Source organism: Manis pentadactyla, chromosome 4, assembly GCF_030020395.1.
Source record: "Manis pentadactyla isolate mManPen7 chromosome 4, mManPen7.hap1, whole genome shotgun sequence".
Lineage (NCBI taxonomy): Eukaryota > Metazoa > Chordata > Mammalia > Pholidota > Manidae > Manis > Manis pentadactyla.
Window position 1 is genome coordinate 53,685,001 of NC_080022.1, and position 15,821 is coordinate 53,700,821.

Consider the following 15,821-nt stretch of genomic DNA (forward strand, 5'->3'; position numbering starts at 1 on the left):
CCTATAATGAGGTGAAAAATCAATCAAATGAAACTGACCTGGAATTGAAACAGACAAATTAATGCAAACAGACATTCCGACAGTTTTTATATCTGTGTTCCACATGTACAAGACATAGTAAAGGTTGAAAATGAAGTAGCAGCGTGGAAGATAATTAAATACCTAAGTCAAATTCACTAAAGATGAAGATTGTGATGTCTGAGATGAAAAATGTACTAAATGCAATTAACAGCAGAGTAGACACTGCAGAAGAAAAGTTAGTGAATGTGAATACAGAGAGATAAAAACTATCCAAAATGAAACACAGAAAGAAAAAAATGATAAAATATGAACAATAGCATCAGTGATTTGGGGCAACTTCAGGAGTCCTAAGATTAGAGTAATGGGAGTCCCTGAAAGAGGGAGTGGGTAATATAAAAAAGATATTTAAAGAAATAGTGGCTGAAAATTTTCCAAATTCATTGCAAACTCTAAATCCAGCTATGTTCATATTTGCCATGTTGTTATAATTTAATTTGGGTAAGTTAAATACTCATATGGAACAACTCCACTATATCTTCCAGAGAGGAAAAGGGAAGAATGTTGAGAGAGCGATTAACTTATAATTTGTAGATTGCCCTGTGTTGTTTCTTCTAATTAGTGCTTTAAATTTATAGGGTTGCTTGAAACCTCTATATTCTTTGTTTTTATGACAACAGATTAATGGTTTAATAAGGCCATGTTTTAATTTTATCAGATATGATTGTGCATATTTCATTAACTTAGAACCATATTTTACATCGTTTTTATTTCATAAATTGTCCTATGTATTTGTTGCTTGATGCTGGAACAACTTTGTTAAGTAGGCAGGACATTTTTCTTTTTTTATTGTTTTACAAAGTTTCAAAGTTAAGCTGCTTGTCCAATATCACAAGCCTGTGATCTTTGCATAACATAATATTCATCCAAAAAATATGCCAAATTTTATATGTGTGTGCATGTGTGTGTTTTCAACCTAATTAATCAGATTTTAAGGAAACATTCATGATTGGAGATAGAACTGGCTTCTTCTGGGCATTTTGGTGTCTTTTTGCTATACCTTTGTTTTTTTAGGTCCTTATTATGAAATAGGGTCCTTTAGAACTCTCTAAGGAGAAAGAAAGGTTTTAAGACATCACATGTTGGGAGAGAAAGTAAACTCTGTAAGTAGTTTGAAAAGATTTAAAAAAAATTTAGTACCTTATGGTAGAAATCTTAATAAAATTCCTACACTTTAATTTCAGTTACTGGTCATGAAATGAGTTTTGTGCATTTGTCAGCATTTTTAAAACACAATGAAATAGAAAAGAAAATATCAGAGTGCATTGCAAATGGTAGTATTCTTGATACTTTTGTTTCAGAAATTGTGTGTGTGTGTGTGTGTAAAGAGTCACAGACACAAAATGTATTTGTTACTGTGGATCATAGTCAAAAACAGTTGGAAACACTAGTTTAGAAAGCTCTAATTCATTTTGTTATCTTCCAGCTTTTGTTACTTTATTAAATGGGGAACAAGCCCAGAATGCAATTCAGACGTTTCATCAATATTCTTTTCGAGGAAAAGATTTGATAGTCCAGCTCCAGCCAACAGATGCTTTGCTATGTATTACCAACCTGCCCACTTCTTTTACATTAGAAGAGTTTGAAGAGCTTGTTCGTGCTTATGGAAATATTGAGAGATGTTTTCTGGTCTACAGTGAAGTTACTGGACATTCCAAAGGCTATGGATTTGTGGAGTACATGAAAAAGGACTTTGCTGCAAAGGCTAGATTGGAGCTATTGGGCAAACAGTTGGGAGCATCAGCTCTCTTTGCACAGTGGATGGATGTTAATCTGTTGGCTGCAGAGCTCATTCACTCTAAGTGCCTTTGTATAGATAAACTCCCTAGTGACTATAGGGATTCAGAGGAACTGTTGCAATTTTTTTCCAGTATCCATAAACCTGTGTTTTGCCAGGTATGTATATTTAATATCGTTTTGAGTGTTTAAAAAATCTGCTTATGTATCTATTGTACAGACCCTCAACAATGTATCATACCTATGCGAATATCACAATAGATATCTAATTTTCTTTTGTCTGTAATGACTTCAATGTCATGGTAAATTTTAAATCAAATCCTTTTGTGGATGTGCCAAACTACATTGTTATATAGTTAAGTATGTGTTAGAAAATCCATCACTTACTCATTCACCTTCTTATTCCATCCAGTCATTGAACCATTCATCCATTGATCATTTGTCCATTCAAGTCTTCTTTATTACCTTCTCTTGCTAGCCAGTATTTTGCTGAAAGTCAGAAATATTGAGAACAGAAATATATAGAAATTTTCAAGAGAAAGATACTCTCAGTTCTTTGTAGAAGAGACTGACAAGCTAATAATTGTAAATCTTGCATGAAGAATGCTATAATAGAAGATAGAAAAGTATGATGAGGTTTTAAAAGAATATGTAATTCTATCTTAATAGAGTCATGGAAAGTAAAACCTTTAGGGGAGAACCTTAAAACTGGCAACAGTGGCAGGAATTGTTAAGTACTTTATCAGAGTAAAATGTATTGTACTGAGTAGAGAAAATGCACACTGTATTTAATTCCTTCCCTTATAGACGTTTGATAGCAGCTGAGGAGCTTTCTCGCTCGCTTCCCCTCAGTGCTTCCTTCGCTTCCCTCACCACATGAGTCCTCACTTCCCACCTCCCATCTTTCCTCTCCATAAACTCCCATTTTTTAAAATCATATTGTTGAGTCTTGTCTATTGCAGAAGAAAGTTTGGAGTTGGAGTAATATACATATATAGAGTATAATATGTGTATGTGTATATATGTAATATATATATGAGTAATGCTACCATCCATTTCTTATATTTCTACTCCTCTAATCCCAGTAATATCATTATCAAAGAAACCATCTAAGAGCTTTATAAAATTCGAATATTTTGCAAAAACTCTTCATCAAATCTTTGTTCAGTTATTGAAAGTTGATGGTCTTATTGCTCTGCTATTCTTGAATGCTTAGACTTAATATAGTGATCTCCTGTGTCCATACATGATTCTTGTAGCTTTAGTTGAAGCCTTTGAAGCAAATGTGAGGGGAAAAGACATTTATCACAAATTATATTTGAATTATGAATCCCACAGTTGGAAGGGAACTGAGATTATTTGTTCTAGCTGTGCCATCTGGTAGAAAAATGTTATATTATTTGTGAATGACCTTTTAGCTTCTGTTAAAATTTTTCAAAATAATGGAAAATCAGCTTATCATAAAGCAGACCGTTTCTTACTTGAATGGCTCTCATATTGAACTGAAATATTCCTCTCTGAAACTCCTTCCTGATGCTGTGGACTTAGATGATTTTATCTTCTGAAAGACTTAGAATGGTATTATAATTTATATAGGCATGAGGGTTATAATGAACCAAGAGTAAAAAAAAATGTTTTAAAGTTTTCATAAGATCAGTGAAACAACTTTATTATCTGTGGATCTGTAAATTCAGGCTGTTTCCCTTGGTAGGTTGACACAGACCATATTGAAGACATAGGCTCTTACCTTGTGATCAATAGAAACAAAGAGACTGATGAGGAGCTTTTTCAAATCTGATTTTTTAAGATCTGATTTGGATTATAAGAGGAATGGGGTTGTAGCAGAAATGTTTGGAAAAGATAGGAATTTTTCCTTTCTTTCATTTAATTGGAAAAAAGTTTTATGGAGAAGACATTTGACTATGATTTTAAAGGAAGGAAGAATGTGATTGAAAAATAGAAATTTGCTCTAACTATCCAAGAAAGTAGAAGAATGTTAAGGTTCAAAAATAAGAAAAAGAAATGAAAAAGGATTATTTAATTAAACTTAAAACTAAAAGAAATTATTTATTTGTAATATTAACTTATGAGATACCAAATCCAAATGGAAGTTTGTAGATGTATCTTCTCAAAGACACACAAAGCTTGAGTTTTATCACATTTACCACTTTATAGCATGAATGTGTTAAAGATAATTCAGACATGTTCAAAATTTAGGAACTTTTTAGTGTCTTGTTTTGTTCTTAGTTTTGCTCTTTGTACCAGTGTTTACAGATCCAGGACTTTAGTATCTTCCTTTACATTCTTACAGGTGGGAGACTGGAAAATAAATATTGAGTTCTATATTGCAGGAGTCTATTTAGGGCACATTCAGAAATTGAAGGTTGTGTGTTGCATATAGTATTTTAACAAACCTGGGCACACTTTTCCCAATTAAGGTTTGCTTTGTTATACTTGACCAAATTCTTGGGATCTGCCTAAACTACTGAAATAAAAGTTGATTATGCTTCCTTCTACCTTCTCTTATAATACAAACTTTATTCTACTTAGAGATGTGGTCAAATAATTGTTTAGTATGTTTCATTGTCCATGTATCTGGTGAAATTATTTTAAAGAAAGTTTTAATTACTGTGTTCCCGTATTTTCCTACAAATTACCATTTACATGTATTTCTTAATATATAGGGAGTATTATCATTTTGGGCTTTGACTTGTAAAATAAATTAGAAAATCAAAGAATTAAAAAGAAAATTGACAGACTCTTGTTTACTGCCCTACTTTGTTGCATCTGAGTAACTAGTCAAACTTAATTTTTAGAAACAGTACATTATTTTCACCAGTATCATGCTCTGATACATATATTTTTGAATTTGAAAATTATATATTGTAAATTAATATTTCTAAGTAAATATAAGAATTACCTTTTAACAAAGTGTATTATATCAGCTTGCACAGGATGAAGGTAGTTATGTTGGTGGCTTTGCCGTGGTTGAGTATAACACTGCAGAGCATGCCGAAGAGGTCCAGCAAGCAGCTGATGGTATGACCATCAAGGGAAGTAAAATCCAAGTTTCCTTCTGTGCCCCAGGAGCACCAGGACGAAGTACATTAGCAGCATTAATAGCAGCGCAACGTGTGGTAAGTTGGTTATTCTTTATTAGGATATGGAAAAGTCTAATACTTTTAATATATCCAAGCTGATTGACCATTGATTGGCCCTTCATTATATTCCATTACACATTCTTCCTTTTTTAAAAATTGGCTCAATGGTATTTCTCTCAAACCAAGCCAATAGTCATTACAAAAGACAAAATTGTGTTCAGTAAAGTGTATTAATCTTAAGAAATTTTTGGAAGGAAGTTCATTCATTCAACAAATATTTGCATCCCTATTCAATGCTAAAGTTTGAGTGTAACATCCCTCTTTTTTCAGTGTTCATAAGTATCCATAGTACAAGGAAAGGAAGACATGTGCTTCATTGTGCTCACATGGCACATTATTTCTACTCCTCTATTGTAATTGTCTACTTATCACACTCTGCAAGTTCCATGCAGAGGGAGATTGTTCCATCTTCACAGTTTTTACACTTGCACTTAGTGTAGTAAATATTTGTTGATTGAATGAAGGAAGGAATATGCATTTGAAGGGATCAGGGAAGCCTACATGATGAAAGCGACATGAGAGTGTGATACTAAAGTACTCTTTGGAAATGGGTTCTTGCGGGTAAGGGACAGGATTGCTAGATAAATACAGATTTTACATGAGACATATGTTAAAAAAAATTACTGGTTGTTCATCTAAATCCCAAATTTTACTGGTGATCCGGCATTTTTACTTGCTAAATCTGGCAACCCTAAGAAGGGCAAGTGAGTGGTGCAATTCTAGGTGGAACAAAACCTTTCAAGCAGTAGTAGGAGGTGAATTTGCACTCTCTAAGAGAGTCTAGGTGGGCTGAGTGAATAAAGAGAGTGTGGTGAAATGACAGGGTGATGCCACATCAGAGAGGACTGTTGAGCACTCACAGAATTGAGATTGAATTTGATAAGCAGTGAGGAATTTATAAATTCATGAACACGGTGGTGACAGGATGAAGAGGTTAGTCTGAAAGGTGTACTGTGGATGGACTGGATAGAGGGAGAGACAAGGGGGGGAGGGAGGAATGGGTAGGAGATTGTTGTTACTTTCCCATCTCTTGTCATCCTCTTGCTTAATTTACTACTTCAGCGATTATTTCACTATTAATTTCATTGCCTATGGCTAAACTGTCTGTTGGATTGGATTTGCTGAGTTTACAATTCTGAATCCACCCAGTCACCTACTTCTGCAGCCAGGGAACTGTGTACTCTTAAACAATTAGGTGGCTTGATGCCACTAAAAAATGTATGACATAACATTTATTGCTGGTCCCAGCAAAACATTAGCTCATCTTTCAGAAGCCACTCTTTCTCATTTGCTACAGCAGCTATCTCAAATCTTCACTCTGTTCTCTCCTCTCTCCTTTCTATCAGGTGGTCATGACTCCTACTTTGTAGAAATGTCAAGATCACGTGCTCGATCATTCATTCAAATTTTCTCATACTTCCCTAGCAAATGTGCCCCCATTTAAAACTTCCTTTCTCTTCAGTAGCATTCATTCCATGAATAGTTAATTGAGTACCCACCACATGCTAGGCATTGTTAGAGATGTTCAGGATTCATCAGTGAACAAAGCAGACAAAGAGCCTGCCCTCTAGAAGAACTGTGCATCCTCTGCCCAAGCAGGGGCTCAAGACCATGGTCCCCATCCTCAAGGATCTTGATCCTCACCTTTCTCCTTTTTTTTTTTCCCCTTACTGTTCACTGATGTGACCCTGCCCCTGAGTTAGACTGAGGGACTCGGAATGTGCCATGTGAACTCTGACCCCTGGTGCTGGTGAAGGGAATGTTCAAATTCCAGTGTATAATATACTGGTTACTTCATTCCTGATTTATTTTTCATATGTTTTATTATGTAACACAGTTACATGTATTTACTTAATTATTTAATGAATACCATGGGTTGCTCTCCTAAAGTGTTTTTGCTGATGGGTTATGTGATTAAGAACATTTGGAAACCACCGCCTCAGGGAAAGCAGTGGAATAACGTGACTTTCTGTGCCAAATGGAATCATGTGCAGATTAAGGGGTTTTCTCCTGAGGTTGGCTGGGGCATCTGGGATGGGGAGGCAGGTTTTAGGTGCAGGGAGAACAGGGCAGAATGCAGGACACAGATGCTGCTTGATAGTCTCGAAATCCTTGATCCCCGTTCTTGTTTCAGCGAGAGCTGGTGGGAGAGCAGAGTGACTCGTTGTGAGCCATACACCGGGAGGGTCTGCAGGAACTGCCCATGGGGGAGAGGCACACGCGAGAGGGGCCGGGGACCCTCCAGAGGGGTCTGTGGAGTCCTGACTCCGCACCCTGTGCCTCCGAGGTGGGCCGCCCAGTGGAGCCCTGGCTCCAAGCGCTGGCTCACCCCTCAGTCTCAACTCTGGGGACCCGGGTCCTGAGAGTTCATAGTGGCTTCATAGGATGATTACTCTTTAGCTATAAAATATGGGATGGGCTGTTCATTCCATTTTTTCTCAATTCATGGTAGTAATAGTAATAATTTTTTTTTGCATTTTCTCGTGTAATTTTTATTTTTATTTTATTTATTTTTTTTATTTTGGTATCATTAATCTACAGTTACATGAAGGACATTATGTTTACTAGGCTCCCCCCTTCACCAAGTCCCCCCCACATACCCCTTCACAGTCACTGTCCATCAACATAGTAAGATGCTGTAAAATCACTACTTGTCTTCTCTGTGTTGCACAGCCCTCCCCGTGCCCCCCACGCACTATACATGCTATTCATAATGCCCCCTTTCTTTTCTTCCCGCCCTTATCCCTCCCTTCCTACCCGTCCTCCCCAGTCCCTTTCCCTTTGGTAACTATTAGTCCATTCTTGGGTTCTGTGCTTCTGCTGCTGTTTTGTTCCTTCAGTTTTCCTTTGTTCTTATACTCCACATATGAGTGAAATCATTTGGTACTTGTCTTTCTCCGCCTGGCTTATTTCACTGAGCATAATACCCTCTAGCTCCATCCATGTTGTTGCAAATGGTAGGATTTGTTTTTTTCTTAGGGCTGCGTAATATTCCATTGTGTATATGTACCACTTCTTCTTTATCCAATCATCTACTGATGGACATTTAGGTTGCTTCCATATCTTGTATGGAATAGTGCAGCTGTTGTAAATAGTACAGCGATAAACATAGGGGTGCATCTGTCTTTTTCAAACTGGAGTGCTGCATTCTTAGGGTAAATTCCTAGAAGTGGAATTCCTGGGTCAAATGGTATTTCTATTTTGAGCATTTTGAGGAACCTCCATGCTGCTTTCCATAATGGTTGAACTAATTTACATTCCCACCAGCAGTGTAGGAGGGTTCCTCTTTCTCCACAACCTCGCCAACGTTTGTTGTTGTTTGTCTTTGGGATGGTGGCCATCCTTACTGGTGTGAGGTGATATCTCATTGTGGTTTTAATTTGCATTTCTCTGATGACAAGCGATGTGGAGCATCTTTTCATCTTGTCTGTTGGCCATCTGAATTTCTTCTTTGGAGAACTGTCTGTTCAGCTCCTCTGCCCATTAATTGGATTATTTGCTTTTTGTTTGTTGAGGTGTGTGAGCTCTTTATATATTTTGGATGTCAACCCTTTATCGGATCTGTCATTTTTGAATATATTCTCCCATACTGTAGGATACTTTTTTGTTCTATTGATGGTGTCCTTTGCTGTACAGAAGCTTTTCAGCTTGATATAGTCCCATTTGTTCATTTTTGCATTTGTTTCCCTTGCCTGGGGAGATATGTTCAAGAAGAGGTCACTCATGTTTATGTCAAAGAGATTTTTGCCTATGTTTTTTTCTAAGAGTTTTATGGTTTCATGACTTACATTCAAGTCTTTGATCCATTTCACATTTACTTTTGTGTATGGGATTAGACAGTGATCCAGTTTCATTCTCTTACATGTAGCTGTCCAGTTTTGCCAGCACCATCTGTTGAAGAGACTGTCATTTCCCCATTGTATGTCCATGGCCCCTTTATTGAATATTAGTTGACCATATATGTTTGGGTTAATGTTTGGAGTCTCTATTCTGTTCCATTGGTCTGTGGCTCTGTTCTTGTGCCAGTACCAAATTGTCTTGATTACTGTGGCTTTGTAGTAGAGCTTGAAGTTGGGGAGTGAGATCCCCCTACTTTATTCTTCCTTCTCAGGATTGCTTTAGCTATTCGGGATCTTTGGTGTTTCCATATGAATTTTTGAACTATTTGTTCCAGTTCATTGAAGAAAACTGTTGGTAATTTGATAGGGATTGCATCAAATCTGTATATTGCTTTGGGCAGGATGGCCATTTTGATGATACTAATTCTTCCTAGCCAGGAGCATGGAATGAGTTTCCATTTGTTAGTGACCTCTTTAATTTCTCTTAAGAGTATCTTATAGTTTTCAGGGTATAGATCTTTCACTTCCTTGGTTAGGTTTATTCCTAGGTATTTTATTCTTTTTGATGCTATTGTGAACGGAATTGTCTTCCTGATTTCTATTAGTTTATTGTTAGTGTATAGGAAAGCCACAGATTTCTGTGTATTAATTTTGTATCCTGCAACTTTGCTGAATTCCGATATTAGCTCTAGTAGTTTTGGAGTGGAGTCTTTAGGGTTTTTTATGTACAATGTCATGTCATCTGCAAATAGTGACAGTTTGACTTCTTTACCAATCTGGATTCCTTGTATGTGTTTGTTTTGTCTGATTGCCGTGGCTAGGACCTCCAGTACTATGTTGAATAACACTGGGGATAGTGGGCATCCCTGTCTTGTTCCCGATCGCAGAGGAAAAGCTTTCAGCTTTCGCTGTTCAGTATGATGTTGGCTGTGGGTTTATCATATATGGCCTTTATTATGTTGAGGTACTTGCCCTCTATACCCATTTTGTTGAGAGTTTTTATCATGAATGGATGTTGAATTTTATCGAATGCTTTTTCAGCATCTATGGAGATGATCATGTGGTTTTTGTCTTTCTTTTTGTTGATGTGGTGGATGATGTTGATGGATTTTCGAATGTTGTACCATCCTTGCATCCCTGGGATGAATCCCACTTGGTCATGGTGTATGATCCTTTTGATGTATTTTTTAATTCGGTTTGCTAATATTTTGTTGAGTATTTTTGCATCGCATCTACGTTCATCAGGGATATTGGTCTGTAGTTTTCCTTTTTGGTGGGTTCTTTGCCTGGTTTTGGTATTAGGGTGATATTGGCTTCATAGAATGAGTTTGGGAGTATTCCCTCCTCTTCTATTTTTTGGGAAACTTTAAGGAGAATGCGTATTATGTCTTCCCTGTATGTCTGATAAAATTCCGAGGTAAATCCATCTGGCCCAGGGGTTTTGTTCTTTGGTAGTTTTTTGATTACCGCTTCAATTTTGTTGCTGGTAATTAGTCTGTTTAGATTTTCATTTTCTTTCTGGGTCAGTCTTGGAAGATTGTATTTTTCTAGGAAGTTGTCCATTTCTCCTAGGTTTCCCAGCTTGTTAGCATATAGGTTTTCATAGTAGTCTCTAATAATTCTTTGTATTTCTGTGGGGTCCGTCGTGATTTTTCCTTTCTTGTTTCTGATTCTGTTGATTTGTGTTGACTCTCTTTTCCTCTTAATAAGTCTGGCTAGAGGTTTATCTATTTTGTTTATTTTCTCGAAGAACCAGCTCTTGGTTTCATTGATTTTTGCTATTGTTTTATTCTTCACAATTTTATTTATTTATTCTCTGATCTTTATTATGTCCCTCCATCTGCTGACCTTAGGCCTCATTTGTTCTTCTTTTTCCAATTTTGATAATTGTGACATTAAACCATTTATTTGGGATTGTTCTTCCTTCTTTAAATATGCCTGGATTGCTGTATACTTTCCTCTTAAGACTGCTTTTGCTGCATCCCACAGAAGTTGGGGCTTTGTGTTGTTGTCGTTTGTTTCCATATATTGCTGGATCTCCATTTTGATTTGGTCATTGATCCATTGATTATTTAGGAGTGTGTTGTAAAGCCTCCATGTGTTTGTGAGCCTTTTTGCTTTCTTTGTACAGTTTATTTCTAGTTTTATGCCTTTGTGGTCTGAAAAGTTGGTTGGTAGGATTTCAATCTTTTGGAATTTACTGAGGCTCTCTTTGAGGCCTAGTATGTGGTCTGTTCTGGAGAATGTTCCATGTACACTTGAGAAGAATGTGTATCCTGTTGCTTTTGGATGTAGAGTTCTGTAGATGTCTATTAGGTCCATCTGTTCTAGTGTGTTGTTCAGTGCCTCTGTGTCCTTACTTATTTTCTGTCTGGTGGATCTGTCCTTTGAAGTGAGTGGTGTGTTGAAATCTCCCAGAATGAATGCATTGCATTCTATTTCCTCCTTTAGTTCTGTTAGTATTTGTTTCACATATGTTTGTGCTCCTGTATTGGTTGCATATGTATTTATAATGGTTATATCCTCTTGTTGGACTTAGCCCTTTATCATTATGTAATGTCCTTCTTTATCTTTTGTTACTTTCTTTATTTTGAAGTCTGTTTTGTCTGATACTAGTCTTGCAACACCTGCTTTTTTCTCTCTGTTGTTTGCATGAAATATCTTTTTCCATCCCTTGACTTTAAGTCTGTGCATGTCTTTGGGTTTGAGGTGAGTCTTTTGTAAGCAGCATATGGATGGATCTTGCTTTTTTATCCATTCTATTACTCTGTGTCTTTTGATTGGTGCATTCAATCCATTTACATTTACGGTGATTATTGAAAGGTATGTTCTTATTGCCATTGCAGGCTTTAAGTTTGTGGTTACCAAAGGTTCACGGTTAGCTTCTTTACTATCTTACTGTCTAACTTAACTTGCTTATTGAGCTATTATAAACATGGTCTGATGATTCTTTATTTCTCTCCCTTCTTATTCCTCCTCCTCCCTTCTTCATATGTTGGGTGTTTTGTTCTGTGCTCTTTTTAGGAGTGCTCCCATCTAGAGCAGTCCCTGTAGGATGCCCTGTAGAGGTGGTTTGTGGGAGGCAAATTCCCTCAACTTTTGCTTGTCTGGGAATTGTTTAATCCCTCCTTCATATTTAAATGATAATCGTGCTGGATACAGTAATCTTGGTTCGAGGCCCTTCTGTTTCATTGCATTAAGTATATCATGCCATTCTCTTCTGGCCTGTAGGGTTTCTGTTGAGAAGTCTGATGATAGCCTGATGGGTTTTCCTTTGTAGGTGACCTTTTTTTCTCTCTCGCTGCCTTTAATACTTTGTCCTTGTCTTTGATCTTTGCCATTTTAGTTATTATGTGTCTTGGTGTTGCCCTCTTTGGATCCCTTGTCATGGGAGTTCTGTGTACCTCTGTGGTCTGAGAGGCCATTTCTTCCCCTAGTTTGGGGAAGTTTTCAGGAATTATTTCTTCAAAGACAATTTCTATCCCTTTTTCTCTCTCTTCTTCTTCTGGGATCCGTATAATGCGGATATTGTTCCGTTTCGATTGGTCACTCAGCTCTCTTAAAATTCTTTCATTCCTGGAGATCCTTTTATCTCTCTCTGCATCAGCTTCTCTGCGTTCCTGTTCTCTGTTTTCTAGTCCATTAATGGTCTCTTGCATCTCGTCCATTCTGTTTTGAAGTCCTTCCAGAGCTTGTTTTATTTCTGTATTCTCCTTCCTTAGTTCTTGCATATTTCTCTGCAAGTCCATCAGCATTGTTATGACTTTTGTTTTGAATTCTTTTTCAGGAAGACTGGTTAAATGTATCTCCCCAGGTTCCTTCTCAGGAGAAGATGCAGCAGGTGCCGAAGCTGTCTGGGTTAGTCTTGTCTGGATCAAATTTTTTTGCCTTTTCATGTTGATAGGTGCAGTTGAGTGCTATTGACGCGTCTATCAGCTTTCCACTTGGCTCCTGGCCTTTCTTTACTGGGACAACTGCGACCCCTAGTGGCTTGTGTTGGGCAATTGCGTGTAGACTGGGTCTCTGTATCTTGTCTGGCTGGTATGGAGGAAGCTCCCTTGCTAAGGGCGTGGCCAGCCTCAGGCTGCTGCTATGCTATGGCGGGGCCCTGGACGGGTAATGGACGGGGGGCTGTTTGGCTGTTTACCTCCGTGAGGGGTCTCAGAGCTGTTGCCCAGGGGGTTAGTGTGCCCGGAGTTCCCTGGAATTTCCAGCTGCTGTACTGTGACTTGGGATGTTTCCGTCCAGTTGTGGCATCCCTGTCCCTTTAAGACTTTCAAAAAGCACTCACTTTTCTTTGTCACAGGGGCATTGGCTTCGGGACACGCTCAGAGGTCTTACTGTCCTGCTTCCCTAGTATCCAGGACCCCACACATGCACTGTGTCTGCGCTCTGGTGCGGATGGCTAGGGCTGGGTGTTCAGCAGTCCTGGGCTCTCTCTCCCTCCCCGCTCCAACTCCTCTAGTCCCGCTTGGAGCTGGGGGGAGGGGCGCTCGGGTCCCGCCGGGCTGCGGCTTGTATCTTACCCCTTTCACCAGGTGCTGGGCTATCGCAGGTGTGGATGTGGCCTGGCTGTTGTCCTGTGTCTTCTGGTCTCTCTTTTAGGATTAGTTGTATTTGTTGTATTTTCAAAAATATGTATATTTTAGGGAGGAGATTCCCACTGTCCTACTCACGCCGCCATCTTGGCTCCACCTCCTCACCTTTCTCCTTTTTGTCACTTGTACCTTCACTAGCTCCATCCCCTCTGCTTATAAACATGAGCAAATATTTTCCCTTAAAAATCCTGTATAGACACTGGCCTTGGTGTCACTGTTCCTTCACTACTGGAGCTTCTTGAACAATGAGGTCCCCCCTCTTTTTGTCATCGTTTCTTCATTTCCCATTTGTCTCTCAGCCGAATGCACTGCAGTTTCTGCCTCCACTATTGAAGTGAATCTGTTCTCACTAAGATCAGTGGAGATCTTTGAATACTCTTTTGTTGCTTGGTCTTTCTGCAACATTTGAGACACTCTCCTGCCACACCGTTCTTTAGCTAACTGTTCTTTCCCTTTCTTCTTCTTTTTCCCTAAGGGCTGGTGTCAGGACACTTCTGTATTTGGCCCTTTCAGTTTCTTCCTCTTACACACTCCAGTGGCTTCAGTTCTTGCATATCAGTGATGACTTGCAAGTGTATATTTTGGACCAAACTGCCTGAAGTATTAAATCTAAATTTCTGAATGATTACTGGACATCCCACCTTCATGTTATGTAAATAATTCATTTTCAGTATTTCTAAAAACTATTTTCCTCTTGGACTTCCTTTTCTATGTTCTATCATATCTCTGTATGGCACCATTTCACCTGAACTCAAACTATGTGAACCAAAAACTCAGATAATCATTTTGGTCTTTGTCACCTACTCTCCAAATCTAGATGTCAAAAATATTAGCAAACCCTTTCAGTTGCACCTCCTGTTTCTCTTAAATCCTTGGGATTCGTCAGCATCTTTGTTACTTTACTCAGAATCCCATTCTCCTCACCCTGGTGATTTCTCTCACTGCCCTCTCCACCCCCACCCCCCACGGCCACCGTGTCACTGGTCTCTCCCCTTCTAATCCATCGTCTGCTGTGCCACAAGAGTAAGTTTTATTATCTCAAATTAGATCATGTCCTTCTCTGCTGAATATTCTTTAATGCCTATATAAGTTCAAATTGCTTTGCATGGCATACAGGGCCATGATCAGGAATATTAGTGATAGTGAGAAATCATAAATTTGTCTCAGTCTCAAAAATAATGTATTCCATTGATATTTTCTATAGGTTCTTGGTATATAGCCTTTATCAAGTTTTCTGAATTAAAAAAAATACCATAAATAGGTACTGAACTTTATCAGAGTATTTCTATAACTATTGAGATAATTGTGTGATTTTTTCCCTAAGTTCATTAATGTGCTGAACCACACTGATAGATTTTCTAATGGGGTTATAAACCCTAATTGGTAATGATTGTTGTCCAATGCATTGTTTGATTGGATTGGATAATATTTGGTATATGTGCAGACATGCTTTTAAGTGAAAAATACTTCAAAATTTTTGTACCGTCCTTAACTTTGGAATCGAGAACACTGACCTCATTAAATGACTATTTTTTTCTCCTTTTCTACTTCATGGACCAACTTGTATAAAATATGAGTGTCTGTTCTTTGAAAGTTTGAGAAGTCTTGTCTGTGTAACCATGTAGATCTAGTTCTTGAGCCTCTTCTAGAGGGACATCATTGGTCCCACTTCACTTTCTTCTACAGACATTTAAATTTTATTTTTCTCTCTGTGCCATTTTTGGCATTTGATTATATCCTGCAGCCTTACCCATTTTGTCCAAGTTTTCAAATTCATTGGCACATAGTTGTTCATAATATCTTATTATTTAAAAATTTGTCCTGTCTAGTGATCTTGTTTTCATTGTGTATTTCATCTATCTGCATTTAATTTTTTCTCCTTGGTCAGTCCTTTCAGGTATTTCTCCATTTTGTCTTTTCAAGTAAACAGCTTTTGTTTCATTCATTATTTCTGTCTTTCAGTTAGTTCTGCCTTTATAATTTCCTTGTTTCTTTCTTCTTTGGGTTTATTTTTCCTCTGCATCTTTATTGATATCAGTGCTCAGCACCTTTGTTTTCAGTCTAGATTCTTTTCTGATTAATGTATTTACAGCAAGTTTCCTTTTAACTAATGCTATGCCTACGTGTCATAAGTCTTAGATTATGAGTGTTTCAAATTCTTGTTATGGTTTCCTTTTAACTTCAAAGCTCAATTAATAGTTTTTTGTTGTTTTTAAGTTTGCAGACACTTATAAAATATTTAAAGCTGTTCTTTTGATACAGATTTAAAATTTTACTACATTGCGGTCAGAGAATCTAGTCTCCAGTGTAGATTTGAGGCAAGAGGATATTGTGGCTTCTTCTGTGGCTTGATGCATGGTAGATTTCTGTGAACGTGCCATGTATGCTCAAAACAATCCATATGCTAT

The 15,821-nt window shown here is 37.7% G+C and overlaps 1 protein-coding gene across 3 annotated transcripts in view; it reads left to right on the plus strand.

Moving 5' to 3' along the window:
- The window catches only part of RAVER2 (ribonucleoprotein, PTB binding 2), a 110,063-nt gene that overhangs the window by 53,752 nt on the left and 40,490 nt on the right, over positions 1 to 15,821 (plus strand). For all 3 annotated transcript variants that reach the window (XM_057500285.1, XM_036911305.2, XM_036911306.2), the window contains exons 3-4: positions 1,505 to 1,974; positions 4,761 to 4,952. In XM_057500285.1, the coding sequence (XP_057356268.1) occupies positions 1,505 to 1,974; positions 4,761 to 4,952 (662 nt within the window). The remainder of the gene's footprint in view (positions 1 to 1,504; positions 1,975 to 4,760; positions 4,953 to 15,821) is intronic.